We start from the raw sequence: 12,084 nt of genomic DNA on the forward strand, positions 1-12,084 counted from the left end.
ATAAATAAATAAATAAATAAAGTGAAGGATAAGCTATTGCATTTAGTGCCCCCAACAACTAAAAAAGAAGACAGATGGATCCTGGAGAATGACAGTGGACTATCGTAAACTTAACCGGTTGGTGACCTGCCTTGCTGTTTGCTGCCTGTGCTGGGACAGCCTAGCTCTCTCTACAGAGGACTGTCTGGCGGCTCTCAAGACTTGAAGGACTGCCAGTGTGTCTCACAACTCTCTCGGGAGTGAGTTGCACTGAGCCATTTGTACGGCTTTATAATTTAACTGTTCATTTCTTGTGTTATATATTATCAGCAATCTGGTTTTATCTCTAGAAAACCCTGTCTAATACATTTTGGTACCAGGAGTGCTTCTAGAGAAATAAAATCATAAATATGGGCTTCTTAAATTGGCTCTCCAGCCTGATTAGACTTAACACTAGTTATGCTACTTCAATATCCCAAAGCATGAACAAGTCTGCTACTATTCCTAATCCATGGTGTGAGATAGCAAAGATAATACCTAAAGTAGCACCACCGATAGATGAGGTGCTGGTTAAAGGAGAGGCTCTGAATGATCGTATGTTTGATATTTTCCAGGAGTGTTAGGATGACAAGTATAGGGAAGCTGGTTGGCTGGTCCTTAAAATGGAAAGTGTGATTAATGAGAGGGATGGTCTTAGAGCCTCAAAAGCGCGCCTCAGGTGCAGACACAGATTTGAAAACTTCCATCTGTGTTACAAAGGAGAGCCTTCTCTAGCAAAAGAACTGACACTGCTGAGAACCAGGTCCAGAGTCTCATTATGCAAGTGGCTGAATTACAACAGCAGCTGAATTGCAGATCGAGCAGTGTCTGAAACCAGAGAGCATTGATTGGGAATAGTTGGGACCCTGAAACATGGGATGGGAACATACGGGCTGATGATCCAGAAGAGGAGGATATTAAGCCCTTAGAAACAATTGAGCCACCCCAGTCAATAGATCCACCCGTCCCAGCTGAAAGTATTAATGCACAATCCAGTGGACATATGTCTACGAGGGTTCGTACCCCACTCCTGGTACCAAAATGTATTAGACAGGATTATCTAGGGATAAAAGTAGATTGCTGATAGTTATATATATATATTTATATAGATAGATAAATAACAAGAAATGAACTGTTAAATTATATACAGATAGGTATATAATGCAAGAAATGAACAGTTAAATTATAAAGCCGTACAAATGGCTCAGTGCAACTCACTCCCATGAGAGAGTTGTGAGACACACTGGCAGTCCTTCAAGTCTTGAGAGCTGCCAGATAGTCAGTCCTCTGTAGAGAGAGCTAGGCTGTTCCAGCACAGGCCGCAAACAGCAAGGCAGGTCACCAACTGTCAGTCCCCAGCTCCAGAGATGTAAATTCCAATGGTGTGGTCTTAAAGGGACCTCAACTTACGGCCACACAGTCCACAGGCTAGGCGTCCCACAGGTAGTGTACTCTCTAAATTGAGACACAGAACAAGCAAGGCAGCCGCACACTGGTCCAATGATTAAAGAGTGAGAGACAAGAAAGGCAAGGCTCACCGAGCCATTTATCACTCTGCCCTTCAGTTAATCCCACTTGTGTTTATCGGCCAGCCTGGCACAATAAACTAGCTCAGAGGGGATGTCCAATTATCTACAGATGGGCATTGGGTCTCCACTCCATTCCCCCCACCCCCCATTCACCTTGGGTATGGTTTTGTTCTGGGTCTTAAATGACTGGTACCTGATCCCGTCGACACCTCATGATCACACAGGCTGGTGTATAATCACTTTCTCTTAACCGCTCCTAATTTTTTTGTCTCACATCTGTTCTTTCCTAAAGCTAGAGTAGTCGTCATCACACCCAAATCTGATCATGCTGTTCCTTTTTTAATCCCTCGTTGGTTTTATAATAAAAGCCTCATTCCTTTGCTCATAGATGTATATGATGCATGTTTACCTCTATTTTGTTGATTCAACAAATGTTAAAAAATACTTTATGCCAAGTCTTGACTATATGTTATCAAAAATCATATAGTTATCATTCTTTATGAGACAGACAATAAACGTGTTTGTATACTGGATGTTTGTTATGCATGTCTGTTTATATACACAGAAGGGAGCTTCAAGAAAGATGGGAAAAGTAAGATTTTAATTCCATTTTTTATGAACATTTTTAAGCCGTGTGTGTGTGTGTGTTTTCACATACAGGATCTTTATGTGTATGTTATATAAGAAGCCCTGGTGTGCAACAGTTAAGAACTTGACTGCTAAAATGGGTTCATAAGCAAATGTGGTGAAGTAAGCTGATGGTGCCCAGCTATTAAAAGATATAGCATCTGGGGTCTTAAAGGCTGGAAGCTAAACAAACAGCCATCTATCAGGGAAGCAACAAAGCCCACAAGGAAGAAGCACACCAGCCTGTGTAATCACGAGGTGTCAACAGGATAAGGTATTAGGCATCAGAAGACCCAAACAAACAAATATATTGATGCAAATGATAGGGGTTGGAGTAGAGACCCATATCTGGAGGTAGTTGAGCTTTCCCTCACAGAAGGGCCACAAGGAAGGATCAAGACAGCCAGGGGGCAGCACAGCACCAACGAAACACACAACATTCCTGTAGTTCTTTACTGCTTCCTCCCCCAACTCTGATGACCCCAGTTCTACCTTATAAATCCGACTAGACTGGAACATGTACAGTGGTACAGATAAGAGTTCTTGACACGTGGAGTCCAGGGCAGATAAACCCCTCGGGAACAACAATGGGTGTAGCAATACCATGAGGGTAGGGGGAAAAACGGAACCAACTACAATGACATATAATCCCTCCTGCCTCCCCAGGGGGATGGACAACAATAATGTGGACAGAGAGAAAGCGGGCATTTGTTAGATATGAAAAGGGGTCCATGAGAGTGGGAGGGTGGAAGAGGGAGGGGAAAAAAGAGCTGATCCCAACGGCTTAAACAGAAAATATTTTGAAAATATGATAGCAACATACCATATGTACAAATGTGCTTGATACAATTGATGATGGATTGTTGTAAGGGCTCTAAGAGCCCCAAATAAAATGACTTAGTTATAATAATAAAAAAAGAACTTGACTGCTGAATCAGAGATTGGTGCTTGAACTTACTCATCAGTTCTGCGAGAGAAAAACCTGGCAATTTTTTTTTTCCTGTAAAAACTGCAGCGAAGAAAACTGGGGCAGTCTACTGTGTCACCTACGTCACTGTGAGTGGGAATCAGCTCCACACCCAACAACCATGTAGTGTATATGCACACAAGGAGTATGAATACATGTGAGGGGCCTTCAGGAAGTATATGGGAATTGGAATTAAAAGATAGGAAGTTTTCACTAACTTTTTGAAGGCTCATATCGTAGGGTCATACATGGGGAAAGATGAGAGAAGATGCTGCCGTGTCAACTTACTCTCTCAGGCCGACTCAAAGAAAGTATAAAGTGCAGAACTAGGGGACATCACAATGTGGTTGGATTGGATTTGGAAAAAGAAGAAACAGCTGAATTGGTGACAAATTGAAGGTGGGTCGTGAGTCCGGAAGAACAGGCTCAGATTTCTGACTGGGGCAGCTGAGGATGGCAGGTTGCTGAGAAAGGGACCCATGTGTGAGCAGATTTGAAAGGAAAGCTGAGTTCAGATTAGAAACAGGGGGAATCCAAGGACCAGATTCACACACTTGAGGCAAAACTAGTGCTAGTTCTGGAGGAGCAGCTACTGGGAGGAGTTTCTTCAGTGAGCTTGAAGTGACACTGCGCCCTTGGCAGACCTGGGTAATTGAGCAAAGGTTTCCTTTTGCTGCTGTGCCTCGAAATCCCAGATCAGAGGGAACACCTGTTTAAACCTTATTTGCCATTAGTAATGGAGAGAAGTTTATTACAGAGAATGATTTATTAGGACCACCGTTTATTATAACCACGGTAGACTAAGATTCAATCGTATGAACTCGCTGAGAGTTTTATTTTTTAATAGTTTTATTGGCATATTGATTGTTTTTGCAGTCTTAGCAATAAATTCTTTGCCACTAAATGGGGCCTGGAAATAAGTTGAATGCTGTATTAGAAATATAACTAAAATATACAAAAGCAAATCTGTGTAATTATATCATAGGTAGAACTCAAAACTCAACTATTCAGCCTTTTTTGTATGTAAGATGACTTTAGAAAAAGTTTTTATTTGTTCCGTAAGAGGAGTAAGAGGGTTAATAGTTTAATTGCCCACAGGCATAGAAACGCCCCCAAATAACCAGTTAATCTTTACTTTTTATTATAAGCATTCTTTTTAAAATGTATTTTTTTCCTTTGCAGTACCATCTTTTGAGTGCTTTCTATTTGGTTCTCTTCCTATATGTGGTTTTGTGTTTCCGTCATTTGGAGGGTGTTGCTATTAATGGTAGGTGTTAGGTGGAGCGAGGTGAGTCAATGCACAGTTGAATTCCTGTATACAAATGGGTACTCACCACAAGACATCTTGAGTGTGGATTTAAGGCCACAGAGCCTGCTGTGGTTGCTCCAGCAAGTTTTGTATTCTTGAAGAACTGAAGAAGTGAGTAGTCACACCTGGTATTTAGCCATTGAGATTATATAGCTGACAACAGCTTGTGTTTTACAGACCAGAGAGAGAGAACCAGCATTTCTGTGGTGGTCACTCTGTATGTTAAGGAAGAAACTCGTGTAATAGCACGTTTATGTTTACTTTTTGGCTACAGGAGTGATGGAAGTGCAGTGCCTGTTTTACAACAAGATCACTTTCTGGATTCATCCTGGAGAACTGATAATGGCCTTATTGTAAGTATTTTTAATTTTTAGTTAAATCCTAGGTATGTGATAGTATCCCTATCCCAGAGTTGTGTGGGTTATTTTTAAGAGGTAGTTATTCTCAACTGTTACAGATAATAAAGTGAAACAATTTTCTTTAAGAAAAAAAATTTCTTATTTCTTTTGATTTGGGAAAATGGCCTGTTGGGAAACACCTTTGGAGCCAACTAGACTGAAGTAGAACTCCTTGCTCTACCACTTGACCAGATTTGTAAACCTCAGTTACTTTACCTGAAAAATGGGGATTGTTGCAGTACTTATTTCTTCCTTTAGCAGTTATATTTTGAGTACATACTGCATGCTATACAGTAGGCCAGGTTTGGGGGATACAACTATAATTAAGACAGACATGATCCTATGTTTAAGGAACTTAACATTCTACAGGACGTTCGGGTGGAACTAACATATACATTAATTACAGAATATGAACGAAATAGAGAGTCTGGCTAAGACTAGCACGGGGGCGGAGATTATTTTAGATAAAGTCAGTAAGTTACTTAAGCTGAGAACAAGGAGAAAAGAAATGAACAGACATAGTAAGACGTGGGGTTTGATTAGAGTCCAGTCTAATCTCATGATTAGAGATTAGGAATAAGCATTGATTAGAGTCCAGGGTCTAGACTAGAGTAGGGAAGGAGGGAGCAGCAGCATAGACAAGGTTGGAGAGGCAGGTGCCACTTCGGGTGCTGTGAAGAACAGCCTATAGGGAAGGAAAAGTACAGAAGCAAAGGGCCCAGCTAGGAAAATTGTAATGATTTCGGCAAGATACAGTGGTAGCTTGTCCTGGAGTGGTAGCAAAAGAGATACAACTTTGAGGATTGAGGAAAAAGAAAAGAATTCAGGATGAGTTCTTGATTCTTTTCCCTTGACTAATTTCGTGACCGATGGTGTCGTTTACAAAGTTGAGAAGGCAGGGGAAAGGCGTGAAAGTGTATGGCCGTGAATGATGCTTGGAAATGCTAAATTTGAGAAGCTACCCAAATGGACTCCAGTGAGTGGTTCTATGAATCCGTCTGGAACTTGGAGACGTGCTCTCAGCTAAAAAGATGTACCTTTTGAGAACTGAAAATGAATACAATCTTCAAGGAAGAAATTGTGGCTTAAGCAGGGCAAAATAATTATAGAAGTTTTGGAAATACATAGGCGCCAGTACCAGATCACCATTATCAACGTTAGCATGGATAGGAGTAGGAGCCTTGGTGTGGAACAACTTTGCATGCCAAGTCTCTGCTCTTCAGTGTAAAACGCTTGTTGTGCTGTGCTGCCTCTATGAAGATAATGATACCTCTCTTCAAGTGTCATTTTGGAACTTCCAGTGCATATGCGAATCCTCCAGAAATAGTGTTATTGTTTGTAATGATCATATCATCATGAATTTTTATTTGACAACTATAGAAGGTAATTTTAAGAAACAGTAGATTTTTTTAAAAAGCCAAACTTCTTTCTTTCCTTTTTAAAAAAATTTTTTTTATTAGCCTTGGACTCTGGATAGTACCATCAGTGAGGAGAACAGAGCTGTCATTGAGAAGATGTTGTTGGAAGAAGAGTATCCTTTAATGATTATAAGAAGAGATCTGAGGTTTAAAAATGTATTCATGCAAAAGTTACAAGTGGGGACAGATGGACTAGTCAGCTGGGTTTTATTTGGCTCCAGACTGCTGTTACATAATGTTGTTATATAATATTTTTAGGGAAAAGCTGCATTTTATTCCTCAAATCCTATTTTATTGCTAAGTCTAATATTGGATTCATTGTTTTAACTGAATTGCTATTGTCAGCCAACTACACTGAATATAAGATTTCATATTGAGTAAAATTTCTACAATATATAAATCAGAGCTTTATTCCAAATCAAGATTATTTAGTACAAGTCTTTGTTTTCAGTTATATAAGTTGAAATTCAGAGCTGTTAATTTATCCAAGGACACAGAATTAGCATATGTAAAAGTTTTCACTTCCCGCTCTACCAGTTTACAGGTGTGATGTGGGAGGAATGTAAGTAAAAAGCATGGAATAAAATAAATGTTGTTAGGTGCTACTGAGTAAGGACAAAATAGCATCCTATCTGGTCCTATGCCGTCCTCACAGTTGTTTCTGTGTTTGAGCGCATAGTTGTAGCCCCTGTGTCGGTCCGTTTCTCCAAGAGTCTTCCTTTTTCTCACTGCCCTTCTGCTTTACTAAACATGATGTCCTCTTCCAGGGACTGGTCTCTCCTGATAACATGTCCAAAGCACTTGAGACAACTCTTGCCACACTTGCTTCTAAGGTGCACTCTGATGGTATTTCTTCCAAGACAGATTGGTTGGTTCATTTGGCAGTCCTGGGTCCTCTCAGTATTCTTCGCCAGCGCCACAATCCAAATGCATCGAGTTGATTTTTTCATTCAATGTCCAACTTTCATAGGCATGTGAGGTGATTGAAAATGTCCTCAAAGTGACGTTTATCGTCTTAAACACAGAGGCCTCAGGCAGCATGTGTACTCCATGCAGAGATGCAGCATGTTTACCCAGTGCAATGCATCATTTGAAATCTTGTCTGCTGCTTTCATGAGCATTGGTTGTGAATCAAACAAGATAAAATAGATAGGACAGAATAAAGAGCTCTCCTCCCCCAAGGTGTGGCTCTGTGTTTGCAGTTCTGTGCGTGGGTCTTGTTCTAGCTTCTTTGACATATGATGTTAGCAATTGTAGGTTAGTTAACACATTGTAGCCATTGATTCCTTTCCACATCTGGAAGCAAATAATGAAAATAAGAGCTATGGAAGAGCCCAACAGACCCCAAGAGACATATAGGTATTATGCCTTTGTCTTCAGTGCCTAGTACCTAGAACCTCATTTGATAAACAAGGTGTACAATCAGTAAATATTTGTTGACTGACATTTTATTAACCCAGTAGTACTAACAATAATCTAGTTTAAGAACTTTGAAATGGAGGGTTCCAGGTATGTCTTAAGTGTATCTTTTTTATTAGGGTAAAAAATAACCCTGAACTCTGCTCTGTTTTCATTAGAAATAGGAAAGCAGATTGTCCCAAGTTCTACCTTGAACAACCAATCAAATCAATTCATTGGACTTTTTAACATATTTCAGAGAAAAACTTTACATAAAGCATGGGGTGTTTCAGGTTTTTTTTCTTTCAATTACATATTTTTGGTGAAAATTTACACAGCAGCTACTTACTGTCAACACTGACTCATAGGTCAGGATAGAGCTGCCCTGGTGAGCTTCTGAGACTGTTCATGGGAGTAGAAAGCCCCGTGTTTCTCGAGAGGAGCTGCCAACTTTGTGCATCGTAGCCTCACTTGTAACCACTACTCCATCGGAGCTCCTTACAGCAGCTTATGCACCTTTTGTGAAATTTCTACAAATGAACAAGATGGATTGACATGTGGCTGGGACAATGGGCTCAAACAGGGAACGACTGTGAGGACGGTGCCACCGGGCGATGTGCATAGGATCACTTTGGGTGGCAACTGACTGGAAGTCATTGGACTTTTCAACATATTGCAGAGAAAAACTTTACATAAAGCATGGGGTGTTTCAGGTTTTTTTTCTTTCAATTACATATTTTTGGTGAAAATTTACACAGCAGCTACTTACTGTCAACACTGACTCATAGGTCAGGATAGAGCTGCCCTGGTGAGCTTCTGAGACTGTTCATGGGAGTAGAAAGCCCCGTGTTTCTCGAGAGGAGCTGCCAACTTTGTGCATCGTAGCCTCACAACAGCCACACAAATTGTTCAGTGACGTTGCTTACACTCTTCACAGTGCCTAAACATACTCTTGATTTCCACCTGGTGGTTCTGTTTAATGTCCCTGTTCCCGGATCTTCTCATTTTGTTTTACATTGTTCACCATTTGATCTCATATAGATGGCTTTTATAAAGAACCTGAGTTGGGATCAATTAATGTGGCCCCTCTATCTATACTTTCTTATATGATGTATTATAATTCTGGACTCTGGCTGTCGCTCCATTTTGGAGGGCATTCTCTGCCATACTAATGGGCAGCATTAGTTCTAGTCCTCTCGGGTCAGAATGGACTCAGTAGCAGTGTTTGGGGTTTTTAAATTTTACTAAGGATGTGCTTTAAAAAGACAGCATCCTTTGTTTCTTTGGGGGGTCTGCTAAAGGATGAAAACCACATCCCTTCAAAGCCTTATCTCTGCTTCCTGACTGAGCTTTAGTAGAAGCAAGACAACACACCTTGATTTTCAGGCATTTTTGGCCTTTGGCTCTGGACCCTGCACTTGTCTGAAATCTTCAGATTTGCACTTTAACAGCACCCATAAGCATATGAAACATTTCTTTAACTTTGTGCGTGTGTCTATGGAACTTTGCAGCTAATGGCAGAGCCCTGGGGGTTCAAGAGAATGTGCTCAAGGGAGAAAGGGAAATTTGGAGCATTATACCATCTTGAAAGAGGTGGACATTGGGACTTCTTCAATCTCCAACTCCCCGGGACTAGTTTGATATCCTAAAATTATTACCGCAGAAGCACAGTATGACAGCCAGTTATGTAGGGAAGAAAATCTGAATGTCACTAGAAAACTGGTTTTTAGCGGCTGGTGTTTTCCAAAATAGATCACCCACACTTTATCTCAAGGCGTCTCTGGGTGAGTCAAACCACCAGGCTTTCTGTTTGCAGCCTAGCGCTTTGACCGTTTTCACCATCTAGAGCAGAGAAACATGCATTTATTTAGCACGTATGTTTTACAGTCACAGTCTTAAGGTATTTCACGCATATCATAGTCCATATAACAACTCTGAAGAATAACATGTATATTCTTATTTTTTGCAGATCTGAAAAAGGCTTTTGAGAGGAATTGGTTGGGCTAGAGCTCTAGTGTGACTGTGAAGTATGAGTGTCTACTTTATATAAATCACATAAAAGTTATCTTTATTACTGGTTTAAACGTTTCCTTAATGCTTATACAGGTATTACTTATCTAAAAAATCACTTCCAGAAAAATTCTGGTTCAATCAAAAGGAAAATGATAAAAAAGATGTGAAAAGGTAAAGTTAATCTATAATACTTTTTTTGTTTTGTTTTGTTTTTTAACCTATTTTATTTTTTTATTTTTTTAATAATCTATAATACTTTAAAGAAGGTTGAATTGCATTTTTAAAAGGCCTTTAAAGGGCACTTATTATTTTTTTCATGTGGTGCAGTCTGCAGAAAATGGGAAAAGTCATGTATGTACTTATGCTTTATCTTTTCAAATCTTTTTGGTTTTGTGAGAAATGGTGGGAAACTTTAAAAGAAACATTATTGTTCAGTGGATATGCCCTTGGACCTTGGGTTGTGCAAAAAGATAGAGTGAATGTAAATGTAAGCTCTCTCCTCCCGCTGCTGAAATGCAATAAGAATTGGTTAATGGTGGGCTTTGCCAGAATTTCTTCTATCACCCTAAGCAGGCAACTCTGTTAGATTATGGAAAAGATGATTCCGTAGGGATTTATGGGGCAATTTTATGAAGCTATTAGCTGATATAGACACTACTTATATAGGTGTCCTGGTAGTTCGTGGAGTTAAGGGTGGTTCTACAATCCTGAAGATCTGTAGCCTCAGAAATCCTAGAGGGCAGTTCTCCTCTGTCCTGTAGGGTCGGTATGAATTGGAATCGACTGGACAGCATTGCTTTTTATTGGTGTTGGGTTTAATTTTCATAGACTAGTTTAGTTTTACTTAACTTGGGTAATTAAGTTATCAAGGGAAGTTAAGTAAACCATTTTTAGTCTTTCCCTATCATTGAAGAAAAATTGGTATTTTGTGTTTACAAACATTGTTCATTGTCCATTAAATTGGTGAACTTAACAGAGTTTTTGTTTATATTTCCAATTGCCATAGCTTGAGCACTGAGCAGAGCTTGGCTTTGTATTTTTCAATGTAAGCAATAACCAAAAAATGAAATTAACTGACAGGCATGGCTGATTATTGTTAAATTCATGAGCATCACATTTTATGTTTAATATCAGTACTGTATTTTAAAGAAATAAATACAGTGCTTTAGGTTTTTTTGACTTTTTCTGGCTCAGTATGTATATAAACAAAGAAATAATAATGTTTCTGGTCTTGGGGACTGGATAACTGTGTGCTGCTTTGCATCCAGCCTGAGTCTTCTGATCACACTGACGTCCTTAGGCTTTTCCAGTGTTAGCTTCACTGAGACCTAAGGATTTGTTTTGGGGCTCCCAGCACTCTAATCTAGACTTCTCTAGCTCAGGTAGTTCACTTCCCTGGGTAGAAGAACAGGCTTTTTTAAAAAGCTGTAGAATTAAAAAAAAAAAAAGTTCGATTCAAGGACTAAATATAGTACTATGGCTATTTATAACCAAGTGGAATGTTCCATTTCAGAAATTGTTTGCAATTCCTCTTCCCCCCAGGGTACACTCTCCTACAAAACCAACCAGTTACTCAGTAAAGTGGACGATAGAAGAAAAAGAGCTGTTTGAACAAGGGCTGGTAAATAGAGCAATTTTTAATTTATAGTAAAATAAGTCTAGAAGCAAATACTGATAAAGTAATAAGGATAAATTAGTTTGTAGAGAACATAAATATCATTTGAATTACGGGAATAACTTTTCGTTTACTTGCACTTACAATGATGATTGTAGTGTAGAGCATAAGAATGTCTGAAAAATATATTTAAATTGCTAAAATTCTATGTTAACTTTGGGTTGATATTTTAAATAGTTTGGAGGGTTTTATTTACTTTTATTAATAAAACTTAAGGTGTGCATGATATCAATACCTGGATTTAAAAACAAAATTATTTAGACACGTGTATGTTAGGAATTATCTGGGTTATCAGTTTTATTTTATATTTTTATTTATATTTATATTTTACTCAGATATTTAGCATTGTGCATGTAGTCTAAATATCTCCAGTAATAAATATTACTGGAGACCAGAAACATTACTTTTGCATGAATGCTTCATTGAGGTCTATTTAAATGCCCATCATTTACATAATGGGTTATGTACCAGTTTCTAATTCCTTTTTTAAAAATCATTTTATTAGGGGCTCATACAACTCACAATCCATACATACATCAATTGTGTAAAGCGCATTTGTACATAATTGCCCTCATCATTCTCAAAACATTTCCTCTCCACTTAAGCCCCCCGGCATAGGTCCTCATTTTTTCCCTCCCTCCCCGCTCCCACCTCCCTCATGAGCCCTTGATAATTTATAAATTATTATTTTGTCATATCTTGCCCTGTCCGACGTCTCCCTTCACCCACTTT

General features: G+C 39.1%; 1 protein-coding gene across 4 annotated transcripts in view; it reads left to right on the forward strand.

The window, feature by feature from the left end:
• The window catches only part of MYSM1 (Myb like, SWIRM and MPN domains 1), a 47,811-nt gene that overhangs the window by 4,825 nt on the left and 30,902 nt on the right, over window positions 1-12,084 (forward strand). For all 4 annotated transcript variants that reach the window (XM_045291805.1, XM_045291804.1, XM_045291806.1 and 1 more), the window contains exons 2-5: window positions 4,725-4,803; window positions 6,309-6,379; window positions 9,771-9,848; window positions 11,220-11,298. In XM_045291805.1, coding sequence (XP_045147740.1) covers window positions 4,725-4,803; window positions 6,309-6,379; window positions 9,771-9,848; window positions 11,220-11,298 — 307 coding nt within the window. The remainder of the gene's footprint in view (window positions 1-4,724; window positions 4,804-6,308; window positions 6,380-9,770; window positions 9,849-11,219; window positions 11,299-12,084) is intronic.

The sequence above is a fragment of the Echinops telfairi genome, unplaced genomic scaffold, assembly GCF_000313985.2.
Source record: "Echinops telfairi isolate 266 unplaced genomic scaffold, ASM31398v2 ScPeMD7_443;HRSCAF=831, whole genome shotgun sequence".
Classification (NCBI taxonomy): Eukaryota; Metazoa; Chordata; class Mammalia; order Afrosoricida; family Tenrecidae; genus Echinops; species Echinops telfairi.